This window comes from Temnothorax longispinosus, chromosome 8, assembly GCF_030848805.1.
Source record: "Temnothorax longispinosus isolate EJ_2023e chromosome 8, Tlon_JGU_v1, whole genome shotgun sequence".
NCBI lineage: Eukaryota > Metazoa > Arthropoda > Insecta > Hymenoptera > Formicidae > Temnothorax > Temnothorax longispinosus.
In genome coordinates, this window is record NC_092365.1 from 3,574,137 (window position 1) to 3,598,005 (window position 23,869).

At 38.3% G+C, this 23,869-nt stretch overlaps 1 protein-coding gene across 44 annotated transcripts in view; it reads right to left on the minus strand.

Annotated features, from left to right (window-relative positions):
- Positions 1-5,173: 5,173 nt before the first annotated feature.
- Positions 5,174-23,869, minus strand: part of LOC139818089 (uncharacterized) — a 151,146-nt gene continuing 132,450 nt past the window's right edge. For 19 of the 44 annotated variants that reach the window (XM_071786551.1, XM_071786545.1, XM_071786548.1 and 16 more), the window contains 15 exons: positions 23,250-23,306; positions 21,199-21,267; positions 20,190-20,379; positions 19,588-19,934; positions 17,072-17,254; positions 15,165-15,623; positions 13,491-13,670; positions 12,707-13,023; positions 12,319-12,553; positions 12,096-12,217; positions 11,775-12,016; positions 11,572-11,695; positions 11,083-11,420; positions 7,686-7,939; positions 5,174-7,510 (listed from right to left, as the gene is read on the minus strand). In XM_071786551.1, the coding sequence (XP_071642652.1) occupies positions 7,497-7,510; positions 7,686-7,939; positions 11,083-11,420; positions 11,572-11,695; positions 11,775-12,016; positions 12,096-12,217; positions 12,319-12,553; positions 12,707-13,023; positions 13,491-13,670; positions 15,165-15,623; positions 17,072-17,254; positions 19,588-19,934; positions 20,190-20,379; positions 21,199-21,267; positions 23,250-23,306 (3,131 nt within the window). In that variant the 3' untranslated portion in view covers positions 5,174-7,496. The remainder of the gene's footprint in view (positions 7,511-7,685; positions 7,940-11,082; positions 11,421-11,571; positions 11,696-11,774; positions 12,017-12,095; positions 12,218-12,318; positions 12,554-12,706; positions 13,024-13,490; positions 13,671-15,164; positions 15,624-17,071; positions 17,255-19,587; positions 19,935-20,189; positions 20,380-21,198; positions 21,268-23,249; positions 23,307-23,869) is intronic. The other 25 variants (XM_071786561.1, XM_071786552.1, XM_071786562.1 and 22 more) reach the window with 8 other exon arrangements.

A 23,869-nucleotide genomic window follows, 5' to 3' on the forward strand; every position in this document is an offset into this window, starting at 1 on the left:
GGCATTTGCGGCTGGCGGTCACACGCGGATTCCGTCCGATTTCCCTCGTTCCACCCGATAATTTTGCAAACGGCCGTTCAACCCCGATTCTCGCCCTCTCCTCTGTTCGTGGTATGTATTTCGTTCCCTTCTCTTGGACAATGTATCTCGAAGCAATGCACGGCACAATCCCGCGAGAATTTCCTTTAACCCATTGCTGGCAGAACTCTCTGCCTCCGATTTTAATGATAGATACGCAGGGCAAACTATTCACACGTATAGGAGTAGTAAAAGTAAATTATTATTGTAGGTAAGAAAATTACGGTAGTTTGAAAGCGATTCCAATCGAGAGGCTTGAATAATGCATGATAAATTTTGACGAAAAATGATAAAACTTTCCCGGCTTTTACGTGTGCATTTTTACTGCGTCGCGACGCGCTTGGGTACACCGGAATTCCAATAAAAAGGCATTAATAAGTGCAAATGGATTCATATATCGGGCTTGGGAAAGTACTTCAGCGTGCCGAGGTTGGTGGAAAAACAATCGCGAATCGGAAGGATATGAATGTATAATACCTGTCTAAGTTCTTTCTCACCATTTTCGTTTGGTTTGAAAATTAGTATTTTTCCATTCAATTCTCAAATCTGTTATGCTCATATTTATAATCGTCTTCCTGCAAAAAAAAAAAAAACTATGGTGAAACAAGTTTTAAAATGTGATTAATATAATTTTTGACAAATAAATCTTCAGAATCAATTTGTGATATCTATTAAGGTACATCATATTTGTAATCGCGATTCAATTGAGAAACTGACAAAAAATTAATTATCAATAACAGACTGTTATTGATAATTAATTCAATAATTGCTAATTATAGCCTAGCTATAATTCTATACTATATAATAATATTTTCGAATAAAGCGCAAAATAATTCCTCGTCTGCGAAATTGCGGAGTCAAGGCACATTGAGACTTTATTACACCAAAAGAGAGACAGTAGAAAAAGACATCTCAGACGCGGCGCGATTAAAAAGCATGGAGTAGCCCGACCGGACGAAAGGATCGAAACATTTCGTTCCGATATCACTGCCAGTAATTTCTTATGGTCAATCATTCTGCAATCGCCGTTGTCTCCCAACCCGCAGGAACCAGGTACATTTTTCTAGGGTTGCGGGACAAGTGTTGTCCACGTGGCGCAAGACCGAAAGATGCTTTCATAAAGCGGTGCTTTTCTTTTTGCGTCTTCATCCACGAATCCAATTCTTCCTTCCCCTTTGGTACCTTCGCCTTTGTTCGGTCGTACCTTTTCTCTCACCTCGCCCTTCTTTCGCCCGCTATTTCGCTTTCAAGCACTCTCTTCGAGGATGCGACTGTGGATTTTTTGCCCGCGTTTTTCACGAGTTTATTTTCTTATTGCAGAGTTAATTTCTTCTTACTTCCTAATTGGTGCACATCAGGCACCTAAGAATGTTGCAGGTGCGCCGAACAGTAGCCTGCGAGAGAATGTCCATTTCAAAACTAATTATCGTCAAAGAAAAAAAAAATCTTTAAACATATGATTGTAAAAAATGTATGAGCTTGTTATATTTTCTCTTAGTTAGCAAGAAATTTTACGAAAGAGATACTGAAATTAATAATTATTGAGTATGTTCAATATTTTTAATAATTTATTTACGAATATACATTTATGAGCACACGTCGTATCCAGAAATCGTCGTGAAGCGTTATCTCGCAGCTGCAAAAGCGCTCCTTGCGAAAGGAGCTCGCTCTTCTCTCTTGGGAATTCGCTCGGAGAACGCTCGAGCGAGAATTTCTGGTAGCTGATGGGGAGGATAACTCGTCCCCAAAGTGCAGTAACCTCGGCGAAGGAGTCCTGGGGTCCCTCTCTCTCGCTCTCTCTTTCTCATCTGCATTGCGCGTGCAAGAAGGCCTTATGACCCATGCAAAATGGATGCATCCCGTTCGAACCAAGCTGCATCCTTTTCGCCTCCTTCGTCGAGGTACCCGCTAAATCGAGCATGCACATAAACCGGAAGCGCGGAATTTCATTTGAATCTTTTGAGATCCGTCCCAAACCTCGCCGTTCTCTTTACCTGACCTTCATTTTCTCTAAACCGGACAGGTAATGAGAATATATCTCGCTGTAACTTCCAAAATTCATGGAATAAATGCCAAATTTTAAACCACTGACTCTTATTTACGCTTGCTACGATTTATTATATCAATTAAATTTTATTTTAAACTTGAATTATTTAGAATGTGTGTTTCTGTATTAACTATCTGGCTTTAATGAATAATTTCCCTATAATGTCATATACATGACATCTTCATGATCAATTGCTGCCTTACAAAAATGAGAGATTACATTAATTTATCACTATTATCAGTTAATAATCAGTTAATAATTCAATTAACTTAATTTGTCCAGATAGCTTAGTTTCATAAAAGCACAGGATATCTTTTCTATTCACGCTTCTTCGATCATTTTTAAGACGGCAGCTACTTAAGAAGCTATTAATTGCAGACGGATCATAACTATGAGCAGTTTGCCGGGGCCGGATGGCGTAACGTTAAGCAGCCGCTTGTAATATATTATTTAAGCGAAACCCCGAAGGCCGCAGTCCCGCAAATAGAATGAAGCAAGCGGTGATCGAGTACCCCTATGCGTTTTCTGAGGGTGCCACATAGACGGGCGGTAGTAGTTACATCCGTTTCAGAACCGGGAAAACATCCCCCTCAATGAGACGATGCGGTTACGTAGTTACTTCTCTCCCCGGCGCTGTTCTCTTGGCTGTACTTACGTGTCTCGAACAGGTTACAAACGACGGGCGCGGTATTACAACCCGCAAATTACGGGGCCCGTCATTCGTCCCCCTCGCCCGTTTCCCCGACTGCAACACAAATGTGCCGGTCCAAGGAAGCTCGCAACCACCCCCTCTCGTCACACTTCTCTCCTCGAATGTGCAAACGTTTGGCATTTCCGGGGTATATTAAAAAAAAGAATATAATTAACCAATTAGTAAAACAAGTAGAGATTAATTAAATGCCTAAACGGCAATTGTGAAAGTATATATAGGAATCGAGGGAGGATTGACGACGATTGATAAGAAATATATGTACAATAAAATTTATTAATATAACCATATCTATAGCAAAAGAATAATTCTTATAACTAATAAATAATAGTAAGAGAAAGATATATATCTATACAATAAATATTATAATATTCTTATAATTCTCGTAACAATAACAAGGATTAAAAAATAATTGGACACCTGAGCCCCCATTCGTTGAAAATTTGCGTGCCAGGAGAAAAACACGTAATCGCGTATGGAAACTAAACGTCACGATGGAGGAGGTACTTCTTCCGTTCATAAATTACAATATTCGTGAGCTACCCCCGTCGTTAAGCGAATGCGTGTTCCCCGTTGCGCGGTGGCTACGTGAAATTCATTTACGAAATTAATACCGCGGATTTGCTAAACGAAGAATTACTGCGTGTCCCGCGTCCGCCTTAATTGCACGAGCAATACTATTTGCGTCGGGCTGAAGGTTGGTTCACAAGTTTTACATCGTTACTCTTTTACTTTCGAATTACTGCTACTGTATATAATCAATTAGCACATTTATTCTGTCGTCAAAGCCTTTTGAATTTTAGCCAGATATAAATTTTATTTTTAATGCGTTACCTTTTTAGAAATTATTTCTTATAAAATACTTTTTGTTTTTATATAAATATTGTTGTCGTAAACGATATTATTATTTATGGTAAAATTAGTTAACATTTATAAGTTAAAAGTCAAAATGATATGTGTATACATAATATATGTAGATATATTATAAATTACGAGTGATAAACAGTGCGTGTAAAAGTTTCATTTCGTGCCGTGGTTTAATTTTCTGGAACGCTGAATCCGCAGGATGCTGTTCTCGTATCCGAAATCTTCATTTTGCCCAGAGGCGATCCTTTTCACCTCCTCGGCTTGTAATAACGTGGCAAAAGAAGCCTGCGTATTACGTCGTTTGATTAATTAATTTACGCCGATGAAGCGCCGGATTATGAACCCCCGAGGCTGCAACCTTTCCCATTGCCTCGGCTCCCTCGCGAAGAAACGAAGTAAACAAATAATTCTGTCCGCTTTTCCAGCTGCCGTTATACACCTAATGGCATTAACATTAACCGTGACGACGGTTGCGCAGACAAGCAGATAATTGCATCGTGTAAATTTGCTAAACGGCGTTACTGCCGGTTCACGCGGAGATATGTCTTAATTCCCTCGAAATGGGCTTTTCAGTGCTGTTTGAAAATTGTGTTTGTATAACACATTATTCTCCAAATGGTTTCATTTTCTATATTATTAATTATTTGTTGAAATTTTATCTAGCAGTTACATAGCAGAAAAATCTGAATTCCATTTATTTCCGTATTAACGATATAAACAAAGACTTAATATAGATTTTACAAAATCTTGATATATTATAACAATGAATTTAATTTTACATAAAAGATGAAAACAATTTGTAACAATAAAGATCTTACCTTGATTTTCCGCATACTTATATTCAGTTGTAGATTTCTATGATCTTATAAATTACTTCATAAATTACTATGGGTTAATCTTTATTAACAATGATAAAAATGATTTTACAAAATGAAAAAGAGTTCAAGCTGTCGCGATAAGAAAGACAAAGGAATCGTCTCCGTTGTGCCGTTGAACACGATTCTCGAGATAATAATGAATAATTGAGGAGGAAGAGACTCCAAAGGGCAGAAACACGCGAGGAAACGTCTAGCACAGGGAACTACTTTCTATGTTAGAAAGGAAGAAGCAGCATCGTATTCACGAGAGGCACGAAGGTACAAGCATTAGTTTTTGCAAGTGTGAGACTCGAGGGACGAGTTGCATCCACGATGCATCTCGGTGGCTGTGCCGTATTTCACCGCGTGAGGTTTGCAAGTCGACATTACTAGGAGAGGATCTGTTAGTTTCGGTAAGGTAAAGGTTTATAGGGCGGCGAGAAGAGTTTGCGTTACAGAGTACCGTTATAAATTGCTGCAACAACTGCAGTTGATACTACAGGTGGAATCACTGATGTTCCCCAGCGCGAAGCGATATATTAAACGGAATAATCATGTACAAGTATCATGAAGCAAAGAGGAAGGAGCAGGTAAAAAATCGGCACACATTTTGGATTTTTTTTTTTCAGTATTAAGTATTTATTACATACAAGCATTTTTTACAATATGAAGTATCCGTTTCTTTAGACATGACTGATGATATTTAGCATTTTTCTTCGTTATCGTATATTTAGAAACATTCTCTCGTACTCTATTTAATTACCATTATTATTAGATATTATAGAATAGTTTTTAATAGAATCTCAACCAAATCTAATAAAAATAGTATAAGTGTACACGTGACGCAGGGGTAATATACGGTGTCCAAACGATTAATAAATATTGTCGAAAAACAAGAACTAATATAAATAAGTTTCATACAACAAGTTGTAACGAATCGGGTCCGTTACAGCGTTGAAATTTTTACAAGGACAAACGCAGAGACAATTTCTCGTGTGAGAACGGGCGATAAAACGTGTCAATAAATCTGTCACTTTGCATGGTTCCGGGCTGTGTATACGCTTTTTCTGCTTCTTTTCTTTTTAGTGATCGGACATTTTTAGTCATCGGGGACGTATGAACAAGTGACTCGCGATGCAACTTTGTATAAACACGCTCGCTCCAACAACTCTCGGTAAAAATATATATTAATCGTTTATAAGAAAATATATTGATTATATATGGACGAGAGACTTTTTCTCGGCGCCCGAAAAACAAGTTGCAAATGCGAATAAGGAAAAATCTCGAGCTTAAACAAAAAACGATGTTAACGAGAAGATTTCAATTATGCAATTCCGATAAATCCTCTACGCCGATTATGATAAAATGCGAATAAGGTAAAGAGCGAGGGGAAAAAAGGGGATAAATTTCGCGCGCAAATATACGAGAAAAATTCAATAACAAACAATCTGTACACTAATCCTATCTTTCCTCTAACGTCGATATAATCGTTTTTCTCGATCGTGTTTTCCGAATAAAATTAGGATAACAGAAATGTCCGTTTCTCTATCCTCGTTATAAATAATCTGTCGTCGAACTCTACGTGATATCGTGAAATAGGGCGAGCGCAAAATATATAAAGCATGCTACCGATATATTTCACGTCTCATAATATTTTTATGTTGCAAATAATGACAAGTAGAACTCGCATTTTTTTGGACATTGCACCAATATTCACTTTTGCGTTATGCATTAACGTTGCAGTATCGATCGTATTCACCTTTATCGAATAAAATGCGGTTAAATCCCATCTGTAGTATCTCTCGCGTAACAATTCTTACAATTAACGTTACTAGATCGTCACTCACCGTTAACTTATGCAGCGGCTATCTCACAAAGCAACCAGCGTTATCGTCATCGTCATCATCACAGGCTAGAGAATTTATGCACGATCCGCGAAAAAAAAACGTAACGATAGTGAAGTCTAGCGAATACCTAGAGTATATACCAATGTTAAGTAGGCCCTCTAAATGAAATACGATAAAAAGAAAAGAAAAAAAAAACAGTAAGATTGCTTGACTAGTGAGCGCACGCCCCGAAATCTGGTATGGAAGAAAAGTGTTTTCTTTTTCTCTATCCGTGCTACTTTTCCCCATCTCGTATCCGCAAGAATGTCTCTTATGTTGAAACACGATAACGCGCTTAGATCCGCTTGTGAAATTGTTATAAGATAGTACCATGCTACGTTATCTCTTATATGTTAGGGACATTCTCTAATCCGTCGTTTTGGCAGATACGTTCTCAGCGTTTGATCTGACTCCTTTCTATTTTATCCCTCTTCTTCTTTCGTTTCTTGTGCTATATTTATTCGTCATTTACTCTCTTCGCGTAATTTCCAATTCTCTCATCTCTATTGATTAACGCCTCAAAAATCTTACTTGTAATCTACACACATATACGTGTGTGGTAAGGGCGAAATCGTGTATATATGTGTGTTCGTGTATATATGTGAGAGAAAATAAATTTCATGTCGATTCGTTATCGTAAAATACGTCCGTGTATGAACATCCGAAAACGATGTGTTACAAACACAGGCCTCAACCCCTTTCCTTAAGAAAGTTATTTTCCTAATAGCGTACTACGACACACAGATTGAGTGTCCACACTTTGCTGTTGCGCAATAATAATTAATTAACATTATATATTATTTTACACTTTTTTCTTCCCGGTGATGACGCTCAGAGCTCGGCATAATTGTGGGGCTTGGGGGATGGTCCTTGCGCCCTCGTTCACCGAGATATCCCCTTTACACATGATACGTCGCGCGACGGCGGTTATTTACATTATCATAAACAACAACGTCTCGTTCCGAATATAGCTATTGCTCGCTATGAGCAATTCGGTTATCAGTTGCCCAACTGCTCTTTCTCTGTTCGTCCGGGAACGTTTAAGAGACACCTTATGATAGTAGATCTGCGGAGAAAAAGAGAGACAGCATTTACACTAGAGTCTGTTATCCGTATCCTGCATTTTCAGTTAAAAAGTGATATATTAGTTCACTTAGTTATAGTATGCAGAGTTTCCAAACATAAAATCACAATTCTATTTTTCTTCTAAAAACGCTACAATAGAGATCAGGCTTACATACCTGGTACTTGGTTGTTATCCTGTGGCTTGTTGATGAAATTGTCTTGGAACGGATTGACATTGACATTCGCGGCGGCGAACCCCATCGGGGTAAACGGCATTGCCGCTGGATTCAGATTGGAGTTGAGGGTATCCTCGTTCGCCAGATTGGGCGTCAGTTCGAGTATCGGCCCGGTATCGTAGCCGCTACTGTTATTACTCAGAGTATCGAAGTCCGACAGGTCTAACAGGTTGTTGGTCACGTTGTTTTGCTTGCTACAAAACAAGCCAAATGAAAAACATACAAAGACTAAATTGACAGCCAGACATATGGATTAGGGACTACGACTTAAGCGACTATTCATGATCACTAATACAGAATCGCCGCCGCTAAATTAGCTAAGCCGATTGCGAGCGATTCGTTAACACCTCCAGACAGTTGAATCACTAAAACGAAATGAAACGGATTCGGACTTTGTCGAACAGGAACAAAGTTCGCGGTTCTATATACATCTAAAAAACGTTGTCAACTGAACGAAGCTAGATAAAGATAACTAAATAACGTATCGGGTAAATGTAAAGCGCTTATGCGTCAGTTTTGATGTTCTTTTGCATCATCGATCATATGACTGCTCCTCAAATTGCAGACTTTGAATGCCTCGGGAGGCAACTATTTTGATGTAACTATATAAAACAACTATTATAAGCGATTAAATCGGATAGAAATTGCTTCTATGCGTAGCAGTACTAACCGAGATAGTCCACAACTAGATAGTTTTGCGGTCCTTTGTGGTATCCAATATAAATCTTTCGCCTGCGTTCGGCCGAATAAAAAATTGGAATACATCTAATACATTACATATATTATTCTGTCGATGGATCGTAACAGGTTTCTGTTTAAACAACTACGGGAACCAGTTGATTAAATCGACACGTCAACCGTATAACTATAATAACCATAGCTTGCTAGAACATATTACAGCAAAACAGCAAATACAGATCTAATTACATAAAAAATTGTATCACATTCGATCGAATCGTCGGATTAAGATATATATTAGAGAAGAAAATTCATGCCGCGCGTTTGGTCTTCTTCTTTCCTTTATCTTTCCTATACCTTTGTGTAGGATTCGTGGATGTGGTGTGCACATGAAGAGACGTTTTCTCACGAAAAAATACTATATCGGAAAATATGTGGAATAGTACATAGCAAAAGTAGGCAGTAAGTTGACATATACCGCGCTTGATGATGTACAATACACAAGCATGAGGAACGCAGACAATCATTGTGCAAGGAAAAGAACAAGCCACACCATATCAACGTTAGTTAACATGCATTGGTGATTTGTTACGAAGAGATTGTTACGAAAATCAATCGCACTTACGGTATATACGCACAACGGGTCAATAAATGGAAGAACACTTTTTAGTACCTAATTGGAGGAAAGATCAAAGAGAGATACTCAGCAAAGATGATATTTAAAAGATGATATTTATTACGCTACGTACTTATTGTACTACTAAAAATATTAGTTGCGTTTTCCGTAAAGTAACTGCGATGCGTCATTGTCGCCACTTTGTGAAAGTCACGTTAATATTATTCATCCTTGCTGAGTTGGTATGTTGTGAAATCACAAAACGAAACGTTTCGATGACTCATTAGATTTATGCCGCTCTTGTCTCTCTTTACATTATATACACTGAGATTTATCTGTATGATTTAACACTAAGTATATTCTGCAGTTCTGTTAATATTTTTCTTAACGATTTCATGCTTTATGTACGATATTACATGACGTTCTTCCAACTCATTCATATAATACTTAATGACAATCGGAGTACCTACGCGATTCCCGTTATCTTTGATAATCCTAGCTAAAAATAGTATGTAAATTTGCCGTTAGTACATAGCTAAATATCAATTATAAAATATATGTAATTATTACAATAGGTGATACAATATACACTCTCGTACTTGCAATCTCATTATCATCGCGATAGTAATGTTAGTCTCGTATAATTTGTTATTGATTAATATGTTACTAATTGTGCAACTAATTATATCGTAAACGGCGAGTCACAATGGCGTGCTTATTATGTCCGTCAACCGTTGTTCTGGCTACTTTTGCAATGTACATACGCGTGGGTCACTCAGAATATTTGCATGAAGCGATAAATGTCGGTGAAATTAATGTTAATAGGCAGTTCCTTCCTGTCTCAGGAAAGCGCAATATATATAAACTTTTTTACTAAATAACTGTTTAATAATGTGTACATATATATATGTATATAACTTTGAAACTTAATTAATTCATTTTAATAGTTAACCGACATTACAAGACATATTGTAAATAACGTAATTCATTATATACAAAGCCTTTGATAATAAAGTTTTTACGAATACATCTAACAATTTCACATTCAACCACAAATGAAGGTTCAAATAATTGCCCTTTCGGAATTTGATAGAATCCCTCTTACGTACGTATACAAATCTAAAACTCGAAATAATCGATCTGCTTGTGGTGCGATAATGATTCATTGCGATTTAGAATTTTTATCACACCTATTTACAAATAAAATCGTATAATATGTTTAATTTAATACATTCAGCGTGGCACGTATTCTATGTAAATTATACAGGGCACCCAAGAACTCTTTATACAGAAATTTATATTTTTAATAGATGCCATAGTAATATTTGATTTCTTGATTTTCTGTAACGCGTAGATCTTTTTAAATGTTATGTAAATAAGAATTTTATATATTTAAAGATTTTACATGCAATATTTAAAAGTTGATCCTCTCATTTCGAGTTAGTTCGCTATCTTACGAGTATGATATTTATACGCTTGTTCTTTTTCCGATCGAGTAGCTACACGGTCAACCTTTTGATTATATCAATAATCAGTTCAGTTTAATTAAATAGTATATTGGCTAGTATTGCGCAATTACTTATGCCCTGTAAAAATGTAAGTGATCGACGTGTTGCATTTCACCTATCTGTCAATAATTACTTCTTAATTAATTATTTAATTAATTCCTGATTAATTAAATATAATAGAAGATTGTTTGAGTTAATTTTTGTATTATGCTTATAAGATATTTTCACAATTACGCAAAAAACCTTCTGTGATATTACATTCTTCAATATATTTTAATATTTTTTGATCGTATAGAGTAATCGGATTCTAATAGCATACATATGTCACATCTAAAATTGATCTTGGGCGCTTTTGAGAATCGCGTCGGAAATTACATGTCTCAATGCCCAATTAAATACGCGTTACCGAAACAAGCTATTACTATGGTATTATTGTCCATCGATCTAACGAGAAGAGACGTAAGATTTTTTGACTCTCGGTCGACGACGGTATAACACGTTTACGATTCCGCGGGTTTAGAATTGGTATACTTACACAGTGGCATTGTCCAGCGTAATCGATTGACTGTTGATACCGTTCCCGTGATTCGTATGATGACCGTTCAACTCTCCTTCAACGTTACCCTGATTATTATCCAATACAATTTTACTTTCGTTAATGCCGTTGCTATGTGTTGTGCCGTTGTGCACTATGTCCGGTGCAGGTACGCTATTTTCCGTGTGATGCGCCCGCTGCTCGCCGCTGATAAATTGCTGAGTCGCCTCGGAAATTAAACTGGCTGTCATGACGTCGTCACCTTTACCGTCCGGTACCGGTTTGTTCTCGTCAGTAGGGCTATCTTCTTTTAGCTTGTCGCCATCACCGCCCTCTCCCTGTACATATTCAACATAAAATTATCTTTTAATTTTGCGTTTATTTATGTAAAATTCAATCTGGACAAATTGCTCCAACATAATTAATTAAAATAATTTTTTTAATTTAATTGAAAAATTAATATTTTTAATGTCTCTAATGTAGACGTACCTTGGCAGACGTATTGCTTTGATTTTTGCCTCTAGTCCTAAGCATAATCGCCTCGACTCGTTTGCGTCTGGCGTTGCGCTCCTCTTCTTCCTTCTTAAGCCTCTCAGCCATTTCGATTCGTTGTCTGTAATTTAAATGTATGGATATTATTAATCTATTATGAGTTGTTCAAAACAGAAAAAGAGAATATTCTTTAGACCAACCTTTCTGCTTCTTCTCTCGCTTTGCGTTCTGCTTCTTCTTTCTCTTGTTTCTGACGAGCTTCTTCTTCTCTTTTTCTTCTATCCTCTTCCTCGCGACGTTTAGCTTCCTCGATTGCCAATTGCAATCGCTGTTCCTCTGCCTCTCGAGCTTCATTAGCTAAGCGTATAGTTTCTTCCTCCAAACGACGTTGCTCTTCTTCCTCCGCGCGCAATCTCTCAGCTTCTAGACGCGCTTCTTCTTCCTGCGGAAATTGTCACCCCGTAAGATAACAGATGTAAAGACCAAGTCGGTCTAATATTAAATTGATTTATAGATGGTACCTGTCGCAGACGCTCCAATTCCGCTTCTCGTTCCGCTTGTTCGCGAGCTAATCTCCTACGCTCAGCCAAAGCGGCCTTTGCTTCCTCTTCAGTGGTGATTCTGATTTTCGCGATCATCGAAGCTGTAAAGCGAATCATTAATAAAAATAGACATCCGCCATTAACAGTCAAGAGCTTGTAACAAACGATCGTTCAATCTCGATAAAATTTCGATTAATCATACCTGACATGTCGACCTGCTCATCCACTTCACCTTCAAGCTTGGTTTCAGTCATCTCTGGCGATTTCTTCTCCTGCTTGTTCTCTTCCTTTTTAACAACTTTCGACGGTTCTTCCGCAATAGCACCCGACAGATTCTCTTGCATTAAATTAGTTTCGTCTTTGACTTGTTTGCTTGCTGACACAGGTTCCATCGCTACCTTTACATCGTTCGTTATAGATTCGACAACATTCGCTTCCTGTTGTTAAAATAAAAATTAGAAATTAAATATACGTTTTTTTACTGTGCAAGAAAAAGTATATATTGAAATGTTGGAACAAAGAAATATTTAATTTACTTCATACGTAGCATAAAATTATGTTCCAACGTATCGACATAGAGTAAAATTTACCTGCGTCTTTTCGCTACCCTGATCCTTCTTTTCCTCGTGTTTGTCTTCCGATTTCACATCTTGCGTCTCTTTACCCTCATCCTGCTTTATGATTTCCGCGTTAGTTTCGCGGATGAGCGGTACGTGCTCAACTCCAGGACTTTGCAGAGGTGTCGCTTTCGGAGTTATTCGCGGTGATGACTTGGCATTCTTGATTAATTTCTCCGTCGGCTTCCTCACTTCCGCGGCTTTGGGTGTAGAAGGTTTCTTTGGAGTGCTATGGACCTTTGGCAGTGGTGGCTTTGAATCCTTCGTTAATTTCATATCACCCACCAGATCTGCGATAACGAGAACGATCGGGGTATTTTCTTTTCTACACGCGCCAAGTCTTCTTGAGTATATACAGTATTTACATGTGCAATACTATATAGCAATCTAATGATTAAAAATAATATATACAAATACAAAAGGCTGATAATAGAAATTTGAAAGAGAAAAATCTCGTAAAAAAATAATAAAAATATAAATTAGTAAAAAAAAGAGAAAATATATGGAAAAAAATTTCGGATAAAGTCGAAATATCTTTAAAGTTCTTGTCATATTTTTTCAGGCGTGTATATGTACATGTTTGAATTCTTTCAAGATATTTGGATTACAGATTAGAAAAATAATTTTCATTGATTATATTTATCTTCTTTTCGACCTAATTGCTCCACTTTTCTTTTCCTTTTTTTCCTGGTCCTCTCGCTGATCTTCGGCGATCTGAAAGGGTCGGTAGGAGGAGAAGTAAAATAAGCATGCTCACTGTGTTTCTCTGTGACCGAGACACCGGTACCGGCAATAGAAGCAGGCCGCGGTCGGCGCGACGCGGCCGTGCGGGTACGCAGATTGACGTTACTGCTGCCCACGCTGCTGGCACTCTGCTGGCTCATGGAGCTGTGCGGTCGGGACGGGCTGTTGGGTGTCACTTCGCCGCTGCGGATACCTACGCGCACCCACCCAAGATAAGTAATCTATTGATCTTTTCGCTGGAGACTGATTGAACGCGATCGCGCGGATCTCTCGGTAGAGAAGCACGGCGGTGCGAATAATAAATTTCCTGCTCGTACTTTTCACATATCGAGATCGTGTCGCGCTTGTAACGTTGTTGTGACGAACGCAACGTGTAGCAAAGCGAACAGTAAGAAACCGAAACGCAAGCACCGCCACCGAGTGCAGTCCGTGAGTATAAAAAAAAATAAAGCTAGAAAAATTGAAACAAAAAAGTAAGCCAATATAAATAAGAAAAATTAAGCCAACAGAATGAGAAAAATTAAATTATAATCGCGCAAAATAAAAAGGGATTGTAATGAATGTTGAGAATTAACTAGGAATAAATTGCACACTAAATACAAATATATTATATACTAAGTGAATTGCGAGATAAGTTACGTAGTGATATAATAAGATATAAGAAAAACGTGCAGCTTACCGAGATATTAGCTCATACCTTCACCCGTTGTACCGAAAAGCCGTTGAGAGATCTTCCTTAGTAAGGAGCGTTGTTAATCAATTCGGAAGTTAAAGAGCCGGCTGCATCAAAATCGACAACGCGCTGAGAATGCTTAATTAAATTATCTTCATCTGCATTATTAATTTAGCCTTTCTTTAATTAATGCAGATCGTTGATGCAACCGGCTCTTGACGTTAAAAGAGTCTGCCATCAGAACATGATATTAAAAAGTATATTAAAACTTTTGAAAATGGGTTAGTCACGGATGAGAAAGTATAATAGATATAGAAAAGTGTATCAAAACGATGAACTAGAATAATTAATGTTTTGCGACTTGAAATTAGAAAGAAAACATTTTTCCTTTTATCTTCACGCCGCGAGATGAAGTTGGTCGTCCCGATTGACTTACAAAGACTCCTTTTCACACTTATTCATACATGTGTGCACCCAACTCTGATTTGAAGTTCTCTTGTTAGACAGTGAGTGCATTCATGTGTTGTTTTTTTTCTTTAACTTTGATTCATGAAATCATTCCTTATTCTGTCGAAGACCATGTGTCGATCTAGCTTACGAAGCTTGTCACTAAGCGATGATTAGTCCGACTGTGTACAGCGACAAAAGTCAACTAGTAAATTAGTACGAAGCGAAACGGGTGATTAATTATTCGGGGAAAAGCTGATCGGAGAAAATCGACATTATATCACACAAAGAGAATATTAAGTATTTTTTAACGAGATAAATTTACAAAACTATGATTTACGTGTAGAAACAACGTGATCTATTATTAAGCTATCGCTTAACTACTTCATCTATAATAATTATAAACGATTAGGGATAAGATCTACGCTCTCTTAGTGCAAACAATGGAAGAATTGCCGGTTTATTTCGTGGGAAATCGCGCGAGAGATACTTTCGCTATGTACAGAAGCTTGATTCAGTGGAGGATTCGAAGGTAGTCGAGTTGAGTGCACGGTCACACACACTTACCTTGCTGCTGCTGGGCCTGCTGGTGCTCGCGGGCCTTACGGCGCAGTCTTTCGGCGCGGGTGGGTCTGGGCATAGGCGCCGCGCCCGGTAGCGTGCCCATGCTGCGCGAGTTATCGGAGCGTTTTAGGCTCTTGGCTCCGCCGGGCGCGGCCAAGTGCGACATGCTGCGACTCATGCTAGAAGCGCTCTGCAGAGGCTGGCTTTGCTGTTGCTCCGTCAACGTGCCGAGTTGCTGCTCGGCCGTGCGTTTCCTAGGCTGCGCCAGCTGGTCCAGCCTCGACATGGAGTAAGTCCTACCTGGCGAGCGTGTGAAGGCCTTGGCGCTGGAACTGCGTGCCGTCGACGGCGGGCCGTCGCGCGGGGATGGTATCGTCGGCATGAGGTCGGTGCGTCTCCTGTTGACACGTAGATAAACCGAGGTCGGAGTGCTGGGCGTGCCACCACCGTCGCTATCGTCACCTGCAAAGAGTCTCGCTTAGGGTTTGCCGCCCGTACTGCGAAACGAGCAACGTCCGTCGATTCGTGCGGATACGCGGCGCGGCTCGTTCAATGGAGATACGCACACTCGAGTAAAGAGTTTCTCTGACGCGCCAACTCGGTCGCATCCAGATTTTTATTTCTCCCTTTTTTTTTCGCTACTTGCGGCTGTGTTGCTTTGCTTTTCATGCTGTGTGGCACGTGAGGATGACGCGGAGAAGTACACCGAGAGAGATTTTATTCGGAATTGCATGGGTGTAAAGTATATTTGTGTTTTGCTCGAAATTTTAATGTATTAAAGAGTTAGTGCATTTTTTGATGAATAATTGAAGAAAGAAGAGATTACAGAGCAAAAGAGAATATATATATTTTTAAATTTTTATGAAAAATATTCTCTCAATGTACGTAAATCGCTATGTATTAAAGCGCATGTAACTATTTCAGTTTCAAATTAGTGTACATGCTGCATAAATTTTAAGTGTAAAGGAAAATATATTACGATATCCTCTATAAGCGACACATTAGGATACATAGGAACATTTAATAAAGATAACATTCAATTGAACAACATCTAAAAATACAGCCAGAAATCCATCTATGCAAGCACTAAACTTTATACTACTGACGATTATAAGTCTACATGAAATTAACGACATCATTAACCACCGGTTAATTCAAACTACGGTTTAGATTCTTAGCTTAGTCTGCTACAGCGTGAAATAATATTACTCTTTTATTGCTAAACTACAGTTTAAATTCTATCACGTAGTAAATTATCGTATAATTTTAAGTTATGTAATTACTAGTAAACTGATAGTCTAATGTTGAACTGATACACATATGTATAGAATAGGTACATACTTTAATGAAATGAATGAAAGATCGGTCGTGACTGATAATCGTCCTATTATTCGCGACGAATTCATTAACAAATAACATTGAGCTGCGTATTACTGACTGGCAAAGATACGGCTTGCAAAATGCAACTAAATATTAATAGTGTCTAGTGATTAGTTTGTGTTAGTAACGAGATTAAGGAATTGCATACGGATAGACAAACTATACGACACACTGTTGCGTGATATTGGTTGCGTTTCGCTCACAAGTGGCTACAGTAAATCGTAAAATCCACCTGATATACCAATACCATACAATCGGGAAGGGAACTACGGAATGAGAGAAAAGTGCGATCGGGATATGCTTTCATGATATTAAATGAACGTGACATGCGTGTCGATAGAGTGTGTGGTGAAGTAAATGAAAAAAACGCAATGAGACGTAGAACACAAGAGAGAAAGGGAGAGAGTCCGACGAGAGCGAGTGCTAGAAACAAAAACGAGAGGTAAAGGATCGACAATATTCATTCTTGAGACGAACAGAAACAGATCTCTCCCGGTTTTCTTGCAGGCTTCTGAGACATCAGGACTCACCACTGGCAACCCGCTGAATCATGGGACGCCTAGTGTCGTTATCGGACTTATCATCGACGGCAAAGATGTCGGTTGTGGGGGGCAGAGAGAGGCTGGCTCTCTTATGCTTGGCAGGAGTTAAGGGGGGATCGGGGCTAGAATTCCAATTGAACACCTCGTACATGGACGAGGACATTCTCATATCTGCGAACAAACCATTCAACGCAACGCAAATATTAGGTGTTCCGCGAAAAATATTTTAAATTGGGGGGGGAGGCAGGAATGAGAAAAATAGGACGGGAAAGCATAAGTATCAGCGTGAGTTAGATACAGTGCCGATCGCACGCGTGTTAGCTCTCATTATTTTTTTTCCCGTACACCTCGCTATGCACAACCACCACCGATAAGTAGGTACAGATCATAACCAAGGGGAGAAGTACAGAGAGAAAACGTAGAAAAATTATTTCTTGGTTCCTTAAATAAAGAAAAAAAAATTCTAATTTTCGTTTCCTTTCAGTGGTTTCCAGAATGATATTTCTTTAAAGAAAGAAAAAAAAAGAGAGAACATATGCTCGGATAGGAGAGAATGTGGATGAAGATGCGGCGTTTACAGAGTGAATGCCAACGGAGCAATCTGTGTGCAGTGTAAAAGTAAAAACAAATGATGTCGCGTAAAAAGCAAAACTTGCGACTCATATCGCGCTCAAGACGTTCTCAACACTCGCCGTGTAACCAATCTCAAGCTGAAAATACGTAATACGTGAATTCGGCGGTCATTTAAAGGGATATGCCACAAAAGTGTACACAGAGTAGGCTATAGAAAGTGTAAACCTGAAAGTAAAGAACCAAAAATAAAATTTACGCTATGGGCAAGATCGCGTTACAGAGTCTAAGAAGTGCTGGAACAATCGTTCTTTCATGCTTCGGGGTGTCGTCTTCGCCGTGAGCAATTGTGAGCGAAAGTGCTTCGTTCGACGGCGATTCTATACGATTTATAACGCAATTTCTTTTGATTTAATCGGCTATTTAAGAACTGAAACACGCAATTTAATTATTCGACATTTAATTTTACAGCGAGGTAATTTAATCATTTCATCTATTCATTAATTTCTTTAATCATAATAATTCATATATTTTTTATCACGATTATCTCAATTACTTTTTGCATTTCACATCATGATAACAATACAACGAATATGTGAGCAACGAAACGCAGATTGAATTCTACAGCAAGTGCACCGTAAAATTTTGTTTATCACATGTCGTACGATGGAGTTTCTTCCTACCTCGTAAATGGCAGTATCGATTGCCACTAAGAAAAATATATTCGCTATCAAAGGTATCGGAAGCGATCGTGCGTAAAGTATAGGCTGCACGAAGACGCGAGTCTCGTTTATCCGGCTAGCTCTGAAAACCGACGTGACATAGAAATATTCTCGTAGCGACGACGCGATTAAACGACACCATCCTTCATGAATCCCTCGGCGACAGGAAGAACGATTGTAGAGGCCCATACGACAAACATCAATCATCGATACATACGCCGGATACGTTCAAGTAAATAGGGCGGAGCAAGCAAATGTGTGGGGACGCAGGACGTGAATTCACCGACACGATTTATTCCTTCGGAGCGTATCGTCAGATTTATCTCGCTTCGAATAACAACTACCGAACTATAAATGCAAAAGGATTAACTTACGAAATACTGTCGTATATTTAATTGCAAGGTGGCTTAACTGACATTAATCAGTCGCCGTCCGGTCTCGATCTTCCTCATTATACGATACATACGTAGCATACATCAAGTGTCGCGATCTAGATTTATACTCACATTAAGGTAAATCCATTTCCGAGTCGCTCATCATGCGTGTTCACATCAACGCTGTTGATTCGACGCCCGATTGAATTTACGGTAAACACTAATTTGCATTCTACTGGTGCACGGTGCAGAACAGATACCACGCGTGTATTATTCACCCGCCGTATGCGAGATGCAGAAAAGCCTTTAACGCTTTCAGCTGCTACTGGGCTACTTCATGTTACGTACGCGCGAATATTTTATAGATATTCGAGCAGAGAAAGCGCCTCATATTATTTACAATCCGTTACAAACATATGGACGAAAATCGTGCTGGCTTTTAGAAAATGATGAGAAATTGATTAAATCGAGACTAAAATTTATCGGCATTCGTAATGTAGAGGCTTGGAAAATAAAATGCTCGCGTAAAATTTGATTAAATCGAATTTGCATCTTGTATATGTATAGAGCGATATAGAATACGAACTAGTGAACTATTCATAAATATTTCAAATTCTATGAGAATCTACTGGAGAGTTTCCGAGTGAGAATTGTTCTCGCAGAACAGAACGCTCAAGTATGTAGCAAGTTTAACATCGCGCGCTGAAAGGGTTAATCGAATTTCCATGTGCGATGTGCAGCTAACGTGTTCGCATCAACGCTCTTTTTCTTGCCGATTGATCTTCAACAAGTGAATTCGCGTAATTCGCTCGGTATTTGAAGGAATATGTCGACTGACCTTCGCCCGGCTTCCGGTCGAGTCCGCCGGCGGAAGTGGCCCGTTTCTTGCTGCCGTCGAGCTCTCTTTCGGAGGACCTCCTGGTGAGAGGCTGCGCAGCAGAGAACATCATGACATTGGTAGTGGAGGTGGCTCTGCGGGTGCCCCAGAAAGTAGAGCCGCCGGTGTCGGCAGGCTCCAGCATCCGCGGTGTGGAGCTGCCGAACGCGAAGACGATGTGCGATCTCTCGTTTCTCCTCCTCGCCTCGATGCGCGCCTCCCTCTCCTGATTCTTGCGGAGGATAGCCTCCCGTCTCTCTCGCTCCGCCTCGCATATCAGCCGTTTTCTCTCCTCGACTTGATTTCGTCTGCGCGAAAAAGCGACAAAACATGTCAAGACATAACAATTTCAGATGAAACTTTTAAGAGTCGAACGATTTATTTTCTTTGCGTATAATAGATGTATAAATTCTTTCCAAAAATTTCCAGATAATTAATGGAAAAAGGATTTGCTATAGAGCAGCTAGAAGCTAGAGCTATGTTCTTCAAATTGTATATATGAAATTGATTAATTAGATTAATTAATTAGATTCTCTTAATTATGGGATTTTGAATTAACAAACCTGTCGTTATCACGCGATCTGAGCTCATCGATTCGTCTTCGTCGTTCTTCCTCACGCTGCTCACGGAAGCGTTGCGCGGCGAGAGCCTGCTGCCTGAGTTCCTCCAACTTCCGCTGCCGCTCCTCGTTCTGCCTCTCGCGGACGAGCTTCGCCCTGTCCAACTCCTTCGAGCTTCCCGTCGACTCCCGTCCTGTGAACAACGCGAGGCGAACATATTAGTATCTGCCTGTCCAAATGCAACTAATGCAAATGCTGAGTTTGTATCGATTATTTTTCGCAAACAAGTGAATTCGATTAGAAATCAACGCATTTTCTTTTAGAATATTATACAAAGTTTTTAATCGCATTTCTTCACTCAATTACATATTTAGTAATAGAAATTTCAGTTAAGCAGGTTTAATTACATTAAAACAATTTACAATCCAAATTGTAAAAGATTGTTCTAAGCCATAAATGAAAGAAAGAATTTAGAAATAAATAATTTTAAACAATTTTCAAAGTAAATGTAATACAATAAAAGCCTATCGAGAAAGTAACATTATCAAATACTGTCATAAATAATTAATTGTTAAAAGTAACTTATATAACAAGAATGTGTGTATATGTGTGTGTAAAGGAACAAGAATTATCTTGATTACAAGGGAATCTTATCTCACACTTTTCTTAACAATACGAAAAGATAGAGTAGATATATATGTATGTATATAATACATCGGGATGGTAATAAAAATAGCTATTTACAAAATATTCATTCAGAGAATCTCACATGATAAAAGGCGCGATTAGATAATGTCCAACATAACTGAAGTTTACTTATTATCAGATCAAAATACAGAAATATGCGAGATTAACACGAATATTTTTTGCCACTGTTATTTGTTAAAATTGATTTAAATCGAAAGCGTTAAAAGACGTTGTTAGCTTATTAAGTGTTACTGAAAGAGGAAAAGTCTACTCGAAGAAGGAAAAAGGGGAACGGTCTGTACAGTGCCCTTGAAAACGTTGATACCTTCATTCTCGTAAGGACGATCGCCGTCGAGGGAGTCCTCGTCGTAGAGACTTCGCGGGCGCTTCACATCTGCCGAGAAGAAAGCGAGACATGTGCGTGTGCACGTAAGATTCAAGTATTAAGACTACAGCACGTACGAATGAACGCATGAATGAATGAATAAATGGTTACGGTATGCACCTGTCGTGTATAGTGATATGGTATGCAAATGTGTGCTTGTACGATTAAAACAAGTGGGCATTTACATGCACGTGGTTGCTCTGTTAATGCAAGACTGTGGACAGATGTTGCAACGGGGAAAAGTAATGGACAAATCGTGTTGACATTAATATCGATAGGTTCTGATAACTTTTGGTATATACACAAATACAAAACTTCATTAATGAAATAATTAAGAATTAAAAACAAAGAAGTGTATAAAATTTAAAATAACAAAAATTTATTCTAGTTAGTTCTTCTAATATGTATATCAATGTATAAAGTATACATTGTCTTTTCATGGCTGCTCTTTGCCTAGTAATCTTATCTTCGGCCTCCTTTTGCGATATCTCCATTTTATAAAATGACAATTCTCATTTTTCAAAGCGACATTTCCATCATATAATCCTCTGCCTTTTAATTTCTTTGAAAAAGATAATCGGACTCTAAGAAAAGGCTGCGGAATAAATCTGCTTTGCAGATGACATTCGTTTTACAAGCACGATGAAAAACGGGCTTATGATCGCTTCTTATGATATAGAAAGAAAATCTTTTTCACTGAATGCGATATTAAAAATGTGAGCCGCATTCGCTAAGAAGCTTTCCAGACAAGCTGAGAATCGTGTACTAGTGAAAAAATATGCTTATTTAATCAGCCTCTATTATTACCAATACATGGATCAAGATATAATATTATGTAGAAAATTTCATAGCGTCTAGCATAATTTAACAGTTCAGAAAGAAATGTTAATTTAAAAAATACAACGTATACATATATTTTAATAAAATATATTTACTCTATTTTTACTTTTTAAGAAAATATATTTTACTCTGTAAAATAATCCGTTTACATTAGGACATGTGAGAAAAAACGTTTTTACAGTGTATTTATCATGTTTATATTATATTTAAACGGGATTCACGTTCGCGAATGCAACGACACATTTCGCGATATTAGTAAATATCGCGATATACTTTTTTCAATATCGTTTATTAAATTTATAAACATATCAAGGGATTAGTATTCAAACTGGAAAGCGTTAACCACATTATTCGTCGAATACGCACTCCGTTACACAATTGCCAAATTACACGACTCGTTAGAATCATTGTTATTTGTTGCATGAATACGTTTTTTCATGAAATAGTGCGTGTCGACTGAAAAATCAATGAAAACGTTTAACATCAGCCTTGTTAAATGATCACCTAGCAACATCAATTTGACAGATCCCAATAAACGTGATTGGGAATTATAATATCATTCTGCGGCTTGTCGTTAAAAGGACAAATATGTCATGACTCATATTTCATATAACATATTTATATTTTTTTTATCTCTTTAAATACTCAGACATGATTGTTCCTTATGCTTACAGTTAGTTAAATTCGATCCTCGTGCAAATAGAAATCCGCATCAGGATTTGTCACGTTCTTCGTTGCATAAAATCGAATACAGACGGATATATTCAGGCAGCAGTCTTTAGCCTTTCTAATTATAGCGCAGATATTAATTATCTCAATTTCAAATTGCAAATCACATTGAAATTACCGCACTGGGGTACATTAATTTTTTGTTAGCAGCACAAATTATATGGAATCTCTTGAGTGACAAAACTAGAATCATGATACATATATCATTTTCTTCTTTATAATCATTACTTCCGAAAGATTAGATGTGTTTCTGCACACAAGTTACGCTCTTTAACGGGTTGGGATGCAGTCTCTTGGTCTTACAATTAGAAATCGCATCAAATACATCAAACACGACGATTCTGTCAATATTGTAAAGAGAGTATTTCACACACAAGTCACACAATCATTATCGAAGCACGTTGAGCTCACGCCGAGCATACCTGTCAAAGCGAAGGAGTCATCACCACCAATCTGGGCGAACCAGTGCATCGTTTGTTCTGCGGAAGACAAATTCGAAGATATACACATTCTCTGAGAGAGTTATAAAGTTCGCAATACTCGTCGTGTGATAAGCGGCTGCCGCTGTGTCGGCAAAAGACGTATGTGTTTAACGACCAACGATATCAAAGTGCGTTGTAGATATAGCACTGGTTGTAGTTTATTGTTTACCTAAAGACGACAGTGTCGCGCATGTTACATGACACTTCGATTTACTCAACCACGATACACACATATTGCTTGCTAAACGAGATATTATTATTTCTGAAGAAAGCCGTTTAAATTAAATGTCTAATTATGTTGCGGATCTTTTAAAGTTTATTTTGTAATAAATAAATACTGTAAACCTATCTGCGCAACGAATGCCATTCATTAAATAAATCTCATATTCGAAATTACATTTTCGTCGAGCGACGAGGTATTGATCGGCACCTCGTTATCTCGCGTATACACAATCGGTGCCAACGAAATCGTTCACTTTGCATCGAGATTGCATGAATCCGATGTATAGAAGCCCCACTTTCTCCTACACTCGCTAATTGCAACGCGACCGGCTTATTTT